Source organism: Anomaloglossus baeobatrachus, chromosome 3 (assembly GCF_048569485.1).
Source record: "Anomaloglossus baeobatrachus isolate aAnoBae1 chromosome 3, aAnoBae1.hap1, whole genome shotgun sequence".
Taxonomy (NCBI): domain Eukaryota; kingdom Metazoa; phylum Chordata; class Amphibia; order Anura; family Aromobatidae; genus Anomaloglossus; species Anomaloglossus baeobatrachus.
The window spans coordinates 178,226,261-178,244,416 of record NC_134355.1 but is presented as its reverse complement, the minus strand read 5'-3'; the positions used below and the strand labels follow the sequence as shown (position 1 = coordinate 178,244,416).

Below are 18,156 nucleotides of genomic sequence, written 5' to 3'. Positions count from 1 at the left end.
CTCTCGCTCACAGGTTCGCACATTCATTCAAGGGGCCGCTCATTCTGTTCCCCCCCCTTCCAGCCTCCAGTGGAGCTTTCGGACCTTAACTTAGTTCTGTCCGTTCTTCAGCATTCCCCCTTTGAACCTATTCAGGAGGTGTCTCTAACGTTCCTTTCTTGGAAGGTCGCCTTCTTAGTTGCCATCACGTCAATCAGGCGTGTATCTGAACTAGCGGCGCTTTCTTGCCGCTCTCCCTATCTCGTCTTCCACCAGGATAAGGTAGTTCTTCGGCCAGTCCCGTCCTTTCTTCCGAAGGTGGTCTCCTCTTTCCACCTTAACGAAGACATTGTTCTTCCCTCTTTTTGCCAGAACCCGTCTCACCCTTATGAGATTCTTCTCCACAAGCTGGACTTGGTCAGAGCCCTCCACCTGTACATTTCCAGGACGTCTCATTTCAGAAGGTCAGATTCTCTATTCGTGCTTCCATCCGGTCCGCGCAGAGGCCTCTCCGCTTCCAAGTCCTCCATTGCGCGATGGATCCGTTCTGCCATCCTAGAAGCCTACCGGGTAAGGGGCAGAGTGCGCCCACTCAGGATTACGGCCCATTCCACCAGGGCAGTGGGAGCCTCTTGGGCGGTCTGTCACTACGCCCCGGCGTTGCAGCTTTGCAAGGCTGCAACCTGGTCTTCGTTCCACACTTTCACGAAATTCTACAGGGTTCACACTTTCGCATCCTCTGATGCGAGCCTCGGTAGACGCGTTCTGCAGGCTGCAGTGGACCGAGGTCAGCCCTGAGAGTAACGATAGACCCACCCGTGGGACTGCTTTAGGACGTCCCATGGTCTCTGTGTCCCCCAATGAAGCGATCAATGAAAAGTTGATTTTGAGTACTCACCGTAAAATCTCTTTCTTGGAGCCTTCATTGGGGGACACAGCACCCGCCCTTGTGTTGGATACATGTTACTGTTGAATGTTGATTCTAATGTTCACTTCCGTAAGATTGTTCGTTCTTTACTTGTTGTCTCCTATTGCTTTCTCACTAACTGAGGAATAATGCCAGTTGGTGGATGTATACTGCATAGGAGGAGTTTACCTTTTTTGCATAGTGTCGCCTCCTAGTGGCAGCAGCATACAACCCATGGTCTCCGTGTCCCCCAATGAAGGCTCCAAGAAAGAGATTTTACGGTGAGTACCCAAAATCTACTTATTACATATTGTATTACATATTTACAATTTATTAGTTTTTTGTGTTCTAAAGTTGTATTCCAATAAATATATTTTATGTTCTAAGTATCTTGATTATTGTATCATAAAAATGATTAAATGTCTGATGTTCACATTGTACTATAATACATTTTTCACTTAAATATAAGCATTATACTGAATGTTATTATTTAGTATGCTTCTGTTGAAAACTGTTTTTTGCCACTTACATCATGTATTATATAGTGTTATATAAAACACTACGTAATGATATATATATATATATGTATGTATATACCGTGTTTTTCCAAAAATAAGACATCGTCTTATATTTTTTTGCCCCCCTAAAAAGCACTAGGGCTTATTTTTGGAGGAGGTCTTATTCTTGGAGAAACACGGTTGGGGGTAAGTTTACCCCCCAAAAATGCAGACCCCCCCCCCCCCACTTCCCAGGAGACTCATACTCACCAGACCAGGACTTCTGCGTGGCTCTCGGGTCCTCCCTGTGATCTCCGGTCGGTGCTGCACGCCGTCCTACCCTGCTGCTAGCTGACACACACAGCAGATCGCAGGCACACACAGCAGATCACACACACAGCAGATCACCCAGACACACAGCAGATAGACACACACAGCAGATCACCCACACATCCGATCACAGGCACACACAGCCGATCACAGATACACACATCCGATCACAGGCACACACAGCCGATCACAGATACACACAGCCGAACACAGACATACACAGCCGATCGCAGAAAAACACACAGCCGATTGCAGGCACACACACAGCCGATCCCAGACACACACATCAGATCACACACACACATCAGATCACACACACAAACACACATCACATCACATCCAGCAGTTACGGCAGCAGGAATGAGAGCAAGTCACGTGTCCGGCCGCAGGTCCTGTTCGTTGCGTTCCACTGCACTGCCTCAGGATTCTCCCGGCGAGAAGAGATCGGTGTCGCTGGATGAGGTGAGTGTGTGTGCGCGATCCGATGTGTGTGCAATCCGATGTTTGTGTGTGTGTGATTTGATGTTTGCGTGTGATCCGATGTTTGTGTGTGCGATCTGACTGTGTGTGAGATCTGGTGTGTGTGTGAGATCTGATTGTATGTATGTGTGTGTGTGTGTGTGTGTGCGTGTGAGAGTTGATGTGTGCGGGTGTGTGATCACTGCAGGTCCTGCCGCTGAGTGTTGGGTGAGTGTAATTGCCGGGTGCCGCTGTCTATAATGAAGTGTCCTGCGGTATTTATAACCTTTTTTAGCTGCAGGGACACTTCATTATTGATCCGCGACTAAGGCTTATTTTCGGGGGAGGGCTTATATTTAAGTTTTTCTCCAAAAATGTTGAAAATCCCTGCTAGGGCTTATTTTTGGAGGAGGTCTTATTTTTGGAAAAACACGGTATATATATATATATATATTTATATATATATATATATATATATATATATACAGTCAGGGCCAGAAATATTTGGACAGTGACACAAGTTTTGTTATTTTAGCTGTTTACAAAAACATGTTCAGAAATACAATTATATATATAATATGGGCTGAAAGTGCACACTCCCAGCTGCAATATGAGAGTTTTCACATCCAAATAGGAGAAAGGGTTTAGGAATCATAGCTCTGTAATGCATAGCCTCCTCTTTTTCAAGGGACCAAAAGTAATTGGACAAGGGACTCTAAGGGCTGCAATTAACTCTGAAGGCGTCTCCCTCGTTAGCCTGTAATCAATGAAGTAGTTAAAAGGTCTGGGGTTGATTACAGGTGTGTGGTTTTGCATTTGGAAGCTGTTGCTGTGACCAGACAACATGCGGTCTAAGGAACTCTCAATTGAGGTGAAGCAGAACATCCTGAGGCTGAAAAAAAAGAAAAAATCCATCAGAGAGATAGCAGACATGCTTGGAGTAGCAAAATCAACAGTCGGGTACATTCTGAGAAAAAAGGAATTGACTGGTGAGCTTGGGAACTCAAAAAGGCCTGGGCGTCCACGGATGACAACAGTGGTGGATGATCGCCGCATACTTTCTTTGGTGAAGAAGAACCCGTTCACAACATCAACTGAAGTCCAGAACACTCTCAGTGAAGTAGGTGTATCTGTCTCTAAGTCAACAGTAAAGAGAAGACTCCATGAAAGTAAATACAAAGGGTTCACATTTAGATGCAAACCATTCATCAATTCCAAAAATAGACAGGCCAGAGTTAAATTTTCTGAAAAACACCTCATGAAGCCAGCTCAGTTCTGGAAAAGTATTCTATGGACAGATGAGACAAAGATCAACCTGTACCAGAATGATGGGAAGAAAAAAGTTTGGAGAAGAAAGGGAACGGCACATGATCCAAGGCACACCACATCCTCTGTAAGACATGGTGGAGGCAACGTGATGGCATGGGCATGCATGGCTTTCAATGGCACTGGGTCACTTGTGTTTATTGATGACATAACAGCAGACAAGAGTAGCCGGATGAATTCTGAAGTGTACCGGGATATACTTTCAGCCCAGATTCAGCCAAATGCCGCAAAGTTGATCGAAACGGTGCTTCATAGTACAGATGGACAATGACCCCAAGCATACAGCCAAAGCTACCCAGGAGTTCATGAGTGCAAAAAGTGGAACATTCTGCAATGGCCAAGTTAATCACCAGATCTTAACCCAATTGAGCATCCATTTCACTTGCTCAAATCCAGACTTAAGACGGAAAGACCCACAAACAAGCAAGACCTGAAGGCTGCGGCTGTAAAGGCCTGGCAAAGCATTAAGAAGGAGGAAACCCAGCGTTTGGTGATGTCCATGGGTTCCAGACTTAAGGCAGTGATTGCCTCCAAAGGATTCGCAACAAAATATTGAAAATAAAAATATTTTGCTTGGGTTTGGTTTATTTGTCCAATTACTTTTGACCTCCTAAAATGTGGAGTGTTTGTAAAGAAATGTGTACAATTCCTACAATTTCTATCAGATATTTTTGTTCAAACCTTCAAATTAAACGTTACAATCTGCACTTGAATTCTGTTGTAGAGGTTTCATTTCAAATCCAATGTGGTGGCATGCAGAGCCCAACTCGCGAAAATTGTGTCACTGTCCAAATATTTCTGGTCCTAACTGTATATATACAGTTAGGTCCAGAAATATTTGGACAGTGACACAATTTTCGCGAGTTGGGCTCTGCATGCCACCACATTGGATTTGAAATGAAACCTCTACAACAGAATTCAAGTGCAGATTGTAACGTTTAATTTGAAGGTTTGAACAAAAATATCTGATAGAAATTGTAGGAATTGTACACATTTCTTTACAAACACTCCACATTTTAGGAGGTCAAAAGTAATTGGACAAATAAACCAAACCCAAACAAAATATTTTTATTTTCAATATTTTATTGTGAATCCTTTGGAGGCAATCACTGCCTTAAGTCTGGAACCCATGGACATCACCAAACGCTGGGTTTCCTCCTTCTTAATGCTTTGCCAGGCCTTTACAGCCGCAGCCTTCAGGTCTTGCTTGTTTGTGGGTCTTTCCGTCTTAAGTCTGGATTTGAGCAAGGGAAATGCATGCTCAATTGGGTTAAGATCTGGTGATTGACTTGGCCATTGCAGAATGTTCCACTTTTTTGCACTCATGAACTCCTGGGTAGGTTTGGCTGTATGCTTGGGGTCATTGTCCATCTTGACTATGAAGCGCCGTCCGATCAACTTTGCGGCATTTGGCTGAATCTGGGCTGAAAGTATATCCCGGTACACTTCAGAATTCATCCGGCTACTCTTGTCTGCTGTTATGTCATCAATAAACACAAGTGACCCAGTGCCATTGAAAGCCATGCATGCCAATGCCATCACATTGCCTCCACCATGTTTTACAGAGGATGTGGTGTGCCTTGGATCATGTGCCGTTCCCTTTCTTCTCCAAACTTTTTTCTTCCCATCATTCTGTTACAGGTTGATCTTTGTCTCATCTGTCCATAGAATACTTTTCCAGAACTGAGCTGGCTTCATGAGGTGTTTTTCAGCAAATTTAACTCTGGCCTGTCTATTTTTGGAATTGATGAATGGTTTGCATCTAGATGTGAACCCTTTGTATTTACTTTCATGGAGTCTTCTCTTTACTGTTGACTTAGAGACAGATACACCTACTTCACTGAGAGTGTTCTGGACTTCAGTTGATGTTGTGAACGGGTTCTTCTTCACCAAAGAAAGTATGCGGCGATCATCCACCACTGTTGTCATTCGTGGACGCCCAGGCCTTTTTGAGTTCCCAAGCTCACCAGTCAATTCCTTTTTTCTCAGAATGTACCCGACTGTTGATTTTGCTACTCCAAGCATGTCTGCTATCTCTCTGATGGATTTTTTCTTTTTTTTCAGCCTCAGGATGTTCTGCTTCACCTCAATTGAGAGTTCCTTAGACCGCATGTTGTCTGGTCACAGCAACAGCTTCCAAATGCAAAACCACACACCTCTAATCAACCCCAGACCTTTTAACTACTTCATTGATTACAGGTTAACGAGGGAGACGCCTTCAGAGTTAATTGCAGCCCTTAGAGTCCCTTATCCAATTACTTTTGGTCCCTTGAAAAAGAGGAGGCTATGCATTACAGAGCTATGATTCCTAAACCCTTTCTCCGATTTGGATGTGAAAACTCTCATATTGCAGCTGGGAGTGTGCACTTTCAGCCCATATTATATATATAATTGTATTTCTGAACATGTTTTTGTAAACAGCTAAAATAACAAAACTTGTGTCACTGTCCAAATATTTCTGGCCCTGACTGTATATATATATATATATATATATATATATATAAAATTACGTAGTGTTATATATAACACTATATAAGGCCTCTGCCACACTCACGTGAAAATCACGCACGTGCCGAGAGACACGTATTTCCCCTGCATGTTGCGTGCAGGTAAGTACGTGTCTCTGGTGCGTGCGGGCCACGTGTGTTGTACGTGTGCTATCCGCGATAGCACACGTAGAACCGGTAATTTACATACTCACCTGGTCCTTCCTGCTGTCCGCGCTGCTGTCTGTGGTGCTGATCTTCGGCTCCAGCCCTCCCGCTGCTGCTGCTGCCAGGCAGTGAAGTGAATATTAAATGAGCATAATGAGCGGCGGTCGGCAGCAAGTGGCAGCAGTGGCACAGATAGGAGGGCTGGAGAAGGTGAGTAAATGTTTTTGTTTTTTTTTCACTGACACGTGTGTTTTCTCCGGCGCGTGTCACACGGGACCGCATCCACACTACACCCGTGTGGTATGGGTGCGGGCCGTGTGACACCCGTGCTGCCGGAGAAAACACTGACATGTGAGCGCTTTGAAAAACGCACACACGTACAAACGCACACGGACACACGTTCCGTGTGGTTTTACGTGTGTGTGCCTGCTACAATAGGGTAGCATTGCTTAACGTGTCTCCGTGCCGCCGGTACGTGTAAAAAATGACAAACGTGCCGGCGGCACGGATGTGTGTCGCAGGCTTAATACATGATGTAAGTAGCAAAGAACAGTTTTCAACAAAAGCATACTAAATAACATTTGTGCAGTCTATGAATTTGTTGTAAGAAATAGAATTGCCTCCATCAGATCCTCCTTCATAGATGACCTCAAATCTGACCTAATAATTTTAAGGCTAGAGAACAACCTCTCTACAGTAACTTGGGTTGGAGGCAAAGCCGTAACCACATGGGCAATATCTCTAACAATTTCCTAGTATAAAGGAATTGTCTCATGCAGTCATTTTTGATGAACGGTTAAATTTTTCTATTTCTTTGAGAGCAAGTGAAAAATTTTGCTGAAATCTAGTCAATCTGCTGCTATAGGAGACAGAGTGAAATCTTTTTCCTTGCGGCAACGCTTTGCCTGCTCCATGTCATCCAAATACTTGTCAAAGTTAAACTCCTCATCTGATGAGGATGAAGATATGGCAGCAGTAGCACTGTCAGGCCCCAAGTCCTCTTGCACCTGGCAGTCCTGTAGCCGCTCATCCTAACTGCTACCTCACTCAAAGCTTCTTTTCCTTTAGTAAGCTGTTGATCATCAAGCAGTATACGATGACTTGGGTCCACATAAACAGCTGCCAGAAGAATGTTATTTTCCAATAGCTGTGTCTCTCTCCGTTTCATTGAAGCAGAAATGCCATCTGCGATTAAACCTCCTCTTTGGGACAGGCAAAATAGCAAGTTCTTCCACTCCCTTATGAAAATGCCAGGAGTTAAATCCTCAGCTTGTAATTTTTTAGTCACGGTAAATGGGTGATTAAGCAATTCCTTCAATTCAGCCACCTGTGTCCATTGACCTTCATTTAATGTTACTTGAGGGTTCACCATATCTATAAGAAACGATTTTAGTTCAAGCAATCGCTCAGTCATTAAATAAGTGCTGCCTCACCGAGTGGCTTGATCCACAATTGCCCCTTTCCCAGCACATCTCTTCAAGATGGAATCAATTTTAGGGGTTTTGGCGGCAATAATCAACTTCCTCACTTTTCCAATTAGAGTTCCAGCATGTCCGCCCAGTTTCACACATCCTGCTTTTCGCCGGTTTGGCGGATGCGGCGCATGCCAGTATATTACGATACAGTACAGTGGCAGCACCGCAACTTCCGGGTCACATGTTCCGGTCACATGACAGCATATGACCGGCGTTTGTCGCACTACCACTGTACTGTATACACTGTACTGGAGTGCGCTGCATCTGCCAAACTGGCGAAAAGCCGGATGTGTGAAACTGGGGTCCCTCTTGCAGACTCTCTTATTGCCAGCTGCAGCGTGTGCACAACACAGCACATGTGATGAATAGGAAAGTGTTTTGAAGCAGCTTCAACAAGATCATCTAATCCTTAAGTATCATTTTGCTGTTCATCTGTTGTAATATCTATTTGTTCCTCAGTTACATGAGCAGCGCTGTGGCTCCATCTCACACATACTGAAACCTAAATTTTCTTCTAGATTTTGTTCATTATTCTCATTCATCAGTTTAATTATACTTATGTTTGAAGCATTGTTCGTTACAATAGCAAGAACCTGTTTGGTTTTTTTTGAGTTTCTAATCTTGCAGAACTTTTTCCCCTAAGGCCTGGAGAAACTGGCTGGTGTGATGAGCTTTAGTATCTTTTACTGCCAGTGACTTGATAACAATTTCTTTCTTGTTACAAACATATCGAACATTGATGGCAAAATAATTCAGTGAAATGCAGTGACTCTGGGCATCCCAGCAAAGGCAATGGGTTTCAAGATAGGACATTCAGACACAGCGTTTTGTGAGGATCCTCACAAACAATGAGCAGTCAGTTTGTGTGGCCTTTTTCTAATCTGCTTTTGCTATTGAAAGCATTATTTATGAGCTCAAAAACCTTTCAGGTGATGCAGTTTTTTTAAAAGCTGATCTGATTTTGCAGCTGACAAACGTATCCTCGAAAAACGCTGTGTGTGAATGCAGCCTTAGGCTATGTGCTCACGCTGCGGAAAATGCGCGGATTTTGCCGCAGATTTCTTTTGGAAATGCCGCGGATTTTTCACAAATCTGCAGCACAGCTACTCCCCAGCCATTTCTTTGGCATTTGGGAAATGCTGTGCCCACGCTGCGGATTTTTCCGCAGCGGAAAATCATGCGGATTTCCGTGCGGAATAATCTGCAGCATGTCAATTATTGTTGCGAATTTACCTGCGGATTTTGCCTATTCAATTGAATGTAAAAAAAAAAAATCGCAATATCCGCGACAAATCCGAACAAAATCAGCACCTATGAAAAGGTGCGGATTCCGGGGGAATGCTGCGGATTTAGCTGCAGAAAAATCTCTGCAGATACAGAGTCCCATGGCACATAGCCTTAGATCAGGAATAGAACAGACATTTATAGGACATTTCATAACTTTCCCAAATTCCTATGAAAAAATATTCAGCACATTCTGCATTGCACTACTGTCCCCAATTTATTATATATTTTAGGAGTCGGAGTCGGTGCATTTTATACCGGCTCCGACTCCACCAAAATGAGCTCCGACTCCACGACTCCGACTCCACAGCCCTGCCATTGACCATGTCTTTGTGCCTGCCTCAAAGAGGCAGATATGGCCATGAGAGATGTGAAGGTCTAGGCTGAGGCGCTGCAGCAGAAGATAAAGGAATGGCCGCATCTATACAGCATAGCTATGGGTCCAACCATTGTGACCATATAAAAAATAAACATTGTCTGGGGCCTTTCTTGCCGATGGCAGAGTGAGACACACATCTCCTTAGCTCCGGGTCCAGGCCTCCCTTTCAGCCTGTTACTGGTGGTGCAGCTGAGCCCAAACCTCACATGGGCAGACCCAGACGTTTCCTCAAGTAAGCGGCAGATCTGGAGACCGGGACAAGCAGGATGGATCACTTCCTGGCCTCCAGTACCCACACTCAAACACGAGCTGCTCAGGCCAAGATGGCGACGGCAGGGAAACAACAACACTCCTCATTGCAACATGTCTCAGAGGTAGGGGATTCCCCAGCCACCGCTTCTCGGGATTCCAGTGAGAATGAAATGGACTCTGAGGAGGTGACTCTCCCTGACATTAGTAAACACATTAAATATCTCCCCACCAAACATGAATTGGAAAAGCTAGTGTGCAGTAGTGATGTGTCGGTCGGGAACGATCTGGCTTTCTGCTGTGACTGACAGGAGCCGGATCCCCAGTGAGAGCCACTAAATTCTCTAAACGGCTCTCACTGGGCGTAAAACTCTGGTGTTCAGGGGATGAAACCCCACCCACTCAACAATCTAATTGGTCTGTTGTAAGTGGGTGGGGTTTAGCCACGGGTGGGCGGGGTTTCAGCTGCGTTATTATAATCTTAAATATGTGTTCACCTGGGGTGAACACATTTAATACGGAGTTGTGAACGATCCAAAAGATCCGGCTTTTTTTGGTGAGCGGAGCCATGGGAACCGGATCACCAAAAAGAGCTGGACTGCCCCATCACTAGTGTGCAGGCTGGAGAGCACATGCCCTGCAGAGGGAGTTTACAAAGGGGGTGGAGAGAGCACAGAATGCAGTTCTGTCAGAGTTAAAGGGAAAGTATAGCGTTTTTTTATTTTTGTATTAAAAATAGTGATTATGAAATCAAGTATTTCTAATACAAAATGAAAATCGCAGCTTATTTAGTTTTTATTTAATTCTTATTTTACTGGAGGCACTGGGGGCTGACATGCTGGATTTGCTGTGTGTGTAACGACAGTAACTCATTCCTTTATGGCTGCCCCTGTGCAGAGAACAGTAGTCGGAATCCGACCCCATGCAGTACGTTACAGTGGGCGTCTGCTGTGACCTGGATGCTCCCCCTGGGCTGTCCAGATCACAGCAGAGGGAGGAGATTAGCGCCATTATTGTGGAGCTCACAGCGTGTGCTGTTTGCTCCACTTTACCCCTGTCAACCGCCGGGATGTGTGAGTACGGGCCGCCTCCTCTCCCCTCCCTCCGTTACCGTCTCTGACAACCCATCCCTCCGTTCTCCCCAGCCCCTGCTCTGCCCCCACTACATAAGCCGCCCCTCCCCCCGCCATTACCGTCTCCAATGACACCCCTTCCCTACGTTCTCCCAAGCCCCCGCTCTGCCTGCCGCCGCAGCTCCCCCCGCTCTGCCCGCTGCTGCTGTGTGTGTGTGTGGCACGAGGTGCCCATCAGGGGTGATTGTGTGTGTGGCACAAGGTCCCCATCCGGGGTTGGTGTGTGTGTGTGTGTGTGCACGCCACTGCATGTGAGTACCTGTGTGTGTACCGGTGATACTGTTTGCAGGGTTGTGTATCTAATCCTATCATGTGTGATACTGTCTGCTGAGCCGTGTATCTAATCCTATCCTGTGTGATACTGTCTGCTGAGCTGTGTATCTAATCCTATCCTGTGTGATACTGTCTGCACGACTGTGTATCTAATCCTGTCGTGTGATACTGTCTGCTGAGCTGTGTATCTAATCCTATGTTGTGTGATACTGTCTGCTGAGCAGTGTATCTAATCCTATCCTGTGTGATACTGTCTGCACGGCTGTGTATATAATCCTATCCTGTGTGATACTGTCTGCAGGGCTGTGTACCTAATCCTATGTTGTGTGAAACTGTCTGCTGAGCTGTGTATCTAATCCTATCCTGTGTGATACTGTCTGCACGGCTGTGTATCTAATCCTATCCTGTGTGATACTGTCTGCACAGCTGTGTATCTAATTCTATCCTGTGTGATACTGTCTGAACAGCTGTGTATCTAATCCTATACTGTGTGATACTGTCTGCACGGCTGTGTATCTAATCCTATCCTGTGTGATACTGTATGTTGAGCTGTGTATCTAATCCTCTCCTGTGTGATACTGTCTGCAGGGCTGTGTATCTAATCCTATCGTGTGATACTGTCTTCTGAGCTGTGTATCTAATCCTATCCTGTGTGATGTCTGCAAAGCTGTGTATCTAATCCTCTGCTGTGTGATATGGTCTGCTGAGCTGTGTATCTAATCCCCTGCTGTGTGATACTGTCTGCTGAGCCGTGTATCTAATCCTATCCTGTGGGATACTCCTGCTGTCCTTGGTGACACTTTAGACATTTGTGGTCATCAGCAAAATGTCTCTGCACTATGTCCCTACATGTCATTCTCTGTTATCTGTTGTAAACACTCAGATTGGGAGGGGGGAGGCGTGACATCACACACAGGAGAGCAGACTCCGCCCACTTTACTTCATATGTAATGTGAGCCTTTTTTACTGTGGGATTTCTGTAAGATTTCAGCAGCTGCTCCCCCCAGTGTTTAACAGTGGAAAATATCAAACTTTTTATTATATATTTTTTTTATATATTTTGCTCAATTAAAAACAAATAATAATATTTAAACAAAACATTAAAACATTATTACTTTACATTTTTTTCAGTTATTGAAATTTTTTTTTTTTTGACGATACCTTCCCTTTAAGGCAGCACCGTGAAATACTTAACCTTCTGGCTATGTGCTCACGTGTGCGTATTGCATGCAGTTACGCTGCGTTCTGCACCACAGCGTAACTGCATGTGTCCTGTGTCCCCAGCACAATCTATGAAGATTGTGCATAATCCGTGCCCACGTGGCGTTTTAGAACACAGCGATTTGCATGTTGCTAAATCGCTCCGTTCTAAAAAGAAACATGTCACTTCTTTCGTGCGCTTTGCATGCTGTCTCCATTCTGTCTATAGAGAGAGGCAGCATCCAGAGCGCACAAATTCTGCAGTCGGCAAAGTTTCAGAACGGAGCTTTTCAGCTGCGCTCTGAAGCGGACATGCAGTGACATTACACTGCGATGCAGAGCGCACACAGGTGGGTACATAGCCTTACTCTACCAGGCTGGAGGAGCTGGAGGCAGGCCTGGAAGACCGGGAAAATCGCAATAGGCAGAATAATATCCGCATACGTGGACTCCAGGAATCAGTGCCATCATCCAATTTAGACGCCGCAGCACAGCAGTTATTCACTCAGATCTTGAGGGAAGATCAGGTAACCACTGTGGAATGAGATCGCCTTCATAGAGCTTGGGGCCCAAACCACCCAACAATGCACGGCCCAGAGATGTCATATGTCAGGTCAGGTGCACTTGTATAAATCCAAGGAACGCATTATGGCAGCAGCCAGATCCAAAGGCCTAATTGCTTTCCAGGATTCTCAGGTGACGCTGCTCCCTGACCTAGCCAGGTGCACCCTCATGCTGAGTAGGGCTTTGCGCCCCCTGCTGGATCAAAGTCAGGACAAAAATATATTATACAGATGGGATTACCCCTTTCAACTGGTGGCTACAAAGGAGGGCAAGTCAGCGATATTTCGGTCCCTTGGGGACCTTCCTAAGTTCCTTGGAACATTTGAGTTACAAATGACAGATCTACCTGACTGGCTGAAAAGCCTACACCTGCCGGTGATTCCACCCAATTGGCAAGAAGCCTCAGGATCGAGGAACAAACAAAAAACCCCAAACAGACCTTAATGGGGCCGCAGAGGTCCCCTTCTTGAGACCTTCTTTGACATCTAAAACTTTCAGGATCACCTTCCCCAAATTGTTGGAAGACAGACCCATTTAGTCTCATTACATCCCTTTCACTGGCCCTGAGACAGGGATGCCATGATTCCTCCTCCTTCTACCCATTAACAATGTGACATGGAGATTCATGAGCTGTTTGTACTTTTCTGGGAAGTCAGAACAACAGTAGATAGTCTGTGACTTTGCTCTCTCTTCCTGCACAAAAAAACCCAAAACATAAACCCCTTTCTCCCCCTCCCCCCTACTCCCCCCTCCCCTTCCCCCTCCCTTCTTTTCTCCCCTCCACCCCCTCCTCTCCAATTCTTCCCCCTTACTCACCAGTTCACCTCCAATCCCCCACCTCTCCCTACTCTTCTTCGTAGTCCGCTCCATGATCTCTGCTAATGTGTAAGGTTTAACAATTAAGTTACTGTTAAAGTGTATGTTGATGGCTTCATTGACATAATGGTTGCACTACCCCAATACCCCAATGTTATTATATTATATTCGAATGGCTAGGAGGGTCGGAGAGGGAGCTCTGTTTTCAGCTTCTTCTCCCCCTTCACAGTGCGCAGAACAGACCTTACTGTACTCCTTAGGCACATTCAGGTCGAGACAAGCGCTTTTGCGCAAGGTCTACTATTAATGTTTTTTATCTTATGTCTTCTACCTTTGTCTATGCTTTCTCACTTTTTCCCCCTCTTTCTCGTCTGGGCAGTCGTGGCAGTCCCAAATATCAGTTTATTTATCCTACTCAGACACAGTGAATAGTCTCAAGTTTTGCTTTCTGAACGTAAAGGGGGCTTAACATCCCTCACACAAGAAGTGAAATAAGTTATAATACCCATAAACAGTGTGTCTCCATATTACTACTCCAAGAGACACACTAGGCAAGATTCAGTGCCTCGGTGCTCATCTAAATTCTATCCAGGCTGGTATCACAGCACTTGCCCAGACTCCAAGTCCCACGGGATGTCCATAGCTGTCCGCAAGTCTTTCACTCCTGAGGTTTTGGGCTCACTCATTGACCGATTTGGCAGATACCTCTTTCTGAGAGTTTCTTAGGCCTCCCACAATTTTGTGATAGCTAATGTGTACTTTCCCAACAAGGACCAGCAGGGCTTCGGAGCCAGATGTCGGACATTACTGGAGGACTTCTCAGGTCCCCTTCCTGTGATACTCAGTGGTGACTTCAATTTGCCAATGGATCCGTCCATGGATGTCTCCTCAGGTAAGTCCTCATATCCTCACTCCTCTATACACAAAGTTAAAAGACAGCTGCAGGGCCTGAAGCTGGTGGATGCCTGGAGGGTTCTTCACCCAGACACGAGAGACTACACATACTACTCCATGCCACACCGACTTTACAGCAGGATTGACTATTTCTTCATATCTCAGACGCTCTTAGATTTCCACTTAGATACAAAGATAGCCTCCATCCTTTGGTCTGACCACGTCCGTATATATGTTTCCATACAACTTGGCAAAGCAGAAAGGTCAGAATTCACATGGCGCCTCAATGAGAACTTATTGTAGGACACGTTATGCTTGTCAGACCTGACGCAGACGATCTCAAACTTCACACTGGATCACATGGCTGACCAATCTGCCCCGTCCATGATGTGGGAGGCATTAAAATGTGTCCTGAGAGGAGTCCTCATAAAACATGGCAGTCGGCTTAAAAAGGAAAGAACGGAGATCAAAAGGCTTTCTTCACAATTCTCTGACCTAGAGTCTTCCCACAAACGCACATATGCACAGGACATATATGGTCAATTATCTACAGCCAGGCAGAAACTGCTGTCCATCTTAGACCAGAGAACACGATGCTGGAGGAAAAGACTTAAGAGTAGTTTACACGCTGCGATATCGGTACCGATATCGCTAGCGAGCGTACCTGTCCCCGTCGGTTGTGCGTCATGGGAAAATCGCTGCCCGTGGCGCACAACATCCCTAACACCCGTCACACGGACTTACATTCCCTGCGACGTTGCTCTGGCCGGCAAAACGCCTCCTTTCTAAGGGGGCGGTTCGTGTGGCGTCACAGCGACGTCACACGGCAGCCGTCCAATAGCAGAAGAGGGGCAGAGATGAGCAGCTGGAACATGCCACCCACCTCCTTCCTTCCTCATTGCCGGTGGACGGCAGGTAAGGAGATGTTCGTCGCTCCTGTGGTGTCACAAATAGCGATTTGTGATGCCGCAGGAACGAGGAACAACATCGCTACTGACCAGACAACTATTTTTCATAAATAAACGACCTCTGTCAGACAAACGATTTTTGCCTCTTTTGCGATCGTTTAAGGTCGCTCCAGCCTGTCACACGCTGCGTGACCAAGACGATATATCATTAGCAATGTTGCAGCGTGTAAATGGCCCTTAAGGCCTAAGACACACGGCGAGAAAAACGGTTCGAGTGGAGTGCGATTCCACTCGGACCAATATTAGCCTGTGTGTCAGCGCACATGAGCGATTCTTTTCTCAGCCCTAATCGGACCGAGAACACAATCGCAGCATTCTGCGACTGTAATGCGATCATTGTTTCTCTCGCACCCATTCAAGTCAATGGGGCGAGAGAAAAATCGCACTGCACTCGCATACCGGTGTACCGCGAGTGCAGTGCGAGAATGGCAATAGCCGGCAACGGAGGAGAAAGGGAGATAAATCCCTCCTCAGTGCCGGCCCGCCCCCCGCAGCTGAGGTCCGCTCGCACGAACGGACCTCAGTCACAGGGACACTCTCATGACACTCGGCTCTGCTGTACTGCCAGCGTGAGCTGAGTGTCATGCAAGGGGATCAAAGTAATCCCCGTGTGGCCCCAGCCTTAAGGGCAGGTTCTACCAGTATGGGAATAGGAGCTGCAGGTTTCTGTCCAGAGCACTACACCCACGCAACTTGGCTACTCATGTACCATTCATAAATGATAAACGGGAAAAAAATCCAGAACATAAAGAGGATATTACAATGCTTTAGGGAATATTATCAAAATGTATACAATATTAAGGGACATTTTTCCCGACGTCCCTAAACAACAATTAGTAGAGAAAATAAAAACGTATATTTGCTCTACCAAATTACCAGAGCTAGACCCAATAATAACCACGGGGCTAGAGGAGGACTTCTCATTAGAGGATGTAACAGATGTCATTAAAGATTGTGAAAAGCCCAGGGCCTGATGGGTTTACAGCGGGTTTCTAAAAGCGCTTTATTGACCAATTGAGCCCCCAATTTTTGTCCACTTGTAATTACGTATCCAATAGCGGATAATTCCCGAAACAGGCGCTGGCAGCTCACATAATTGTCCTCCCCAAGCCAGGTAAAGACCCCTCTCAGTGTGGGAGCTATAGATCAATATTATTGATCAATATAGATATTAAAATGTATGCCAAGCTCATCTCAAAGAGACTGTAGCCGCTTCTTCCCTGTCTGATTAGCACTGATCAAATAGGATTTGTTAAAGGATGACAACCAAGAGATAATAAAATACGTGCAATATCCCTGATTGATAGGGTGTGGAGGACTGGATTACGCACGTGCATCTTGTCTGTGGACGCAGAAAAGGCCTTTGACAGGGTGCACTGGGAGTTCATGTTCCAGGTCCTTGAGGCGGCGGGTCTGCAGCAAACAATGCTACACAGGATCTCGGCCCTATATACAAACCCCTCTGCTCAGATTAAGGTTAACGGGGGTATTTCCCATTCCTTTGACATCAAGAACGGAACGCGGCAGGGGAGCTCATTGTCCAACCTGCTCTATGTTCTCACAATGGAACACTTGGCTGCGCAATAAGGTCCAATCAATTAAAGGGGTCTTGCCTCCGTGCAAGGAGGATAAACTACCTCTCTTCGCAGACGACTTAATGCTGTTCATAACAAATCCAGTGACGAGCTAACCGAACATTATGTTGGAACTACACAGATTTGGCTCTCAGAGCAATTTTAAAATGAACATGCACAAGTCGGAGGTGCTTAATATTTCCCGCGTGCACCAGGTAATCGATCAGCTTCGAGCGTTGTTCCCCTTTAGGTGGCAAGGGAAATCATTGCCATATCTTGGCATTGACTTGACTGCTGATGTCTTGTCCTTGTACGGAGCTAATATCCTTAAAGTTTTGGGGAAGATAGAGGCGGATCTCCTAAAATGGAATAAGCTGCCAATATCCTGGTTAGGCAGGATAAATGCCATAAAGAGATGGATATTCTGCCTCGCCTGTTATATTTTTTTCAGGCAATTCCTATACCCTTGCCAGTTTCCCTTTTTTCATGAAAAAACGTCCATAGCCAGATTCGTCTGGGCACACAGATGCCCTCGGCTGGCCTATAGAGTCCTGAACAAGCCTAGACTTGCCGGGGGGCAGGCATTCCAGACCTCAATAAATATCACCTTGCTGCATTAGGAACATGCGTTATGGATCTCTACCATAACAAATCCTCCAAACGCTGGGTGGAGGTGGAGATGTCTCAAACAGACTGCACCCCCCTTGTAGATTTGTGGTCGCAAGCCCCTTCCCACCCATGCACTCCGGCCAGGCCATTTCTTGGCATTTCCACTGTACCTGAACCACTGACACCTTTACATAATAATTCTTTATTCCCGATAGATTTAACAGGCAACATATTTCTTCACATGTCCAGTGGCATGGTGTCCATAATGAGGGATCTAGTGTCCAATATGGATATGAGGCCCCTTCATTCTTTGTTTCCTGACAACCGCATTCCTGCGGGAGCTTGGCTTGGTTATGAGCAGTTGAAGAGTTTTATTAACTCCCTTTCACCACAAAATTTTATAGGCCCTTGATGCCCTTTGAATCTCTTTGTCTGGGGGGAGAGCCTCTGGAACACACCATTGCCCTGCTATACAAAATGTTCCAGATTGAGTTGTCTGTATGGGAGGATGATGCTCCTTTCTTCTTGAAATGGGAGGTGGATTTGGGGAGACCGCTCACGCATAAGGAATGCTCAAAAATATTAC

General features: G+C 45.8%; 1 protein-coding gene across 1 annotated transcript in view; it reads right to left on the bottom strand.

Annotated features, from left to right (window-relative positions):
* Positions 1-210: 210 nt before the first annotated feature.
* The window catches only part of LOC142297193 (uncharacterized), a 35,667-nt gene continuing 17,721 nt past the window's right edge, over positions 211-18,156 (bottom strand). Inside the window, exons 4-5 of the mRNA XM_075341458.1 lie at positions 13,526-13,587; positions 211-411 (exon numbers count right to left, since the gene is read on the bottom strand). Of these exons, the coding sequence (XP_075197573.1) occupies positions 211-411; positions 13,526-13,587 (263 nt within the window). The remainder of the gene's footprint in view (positions 412-13,525; positions 13,588-18,156) is intronic.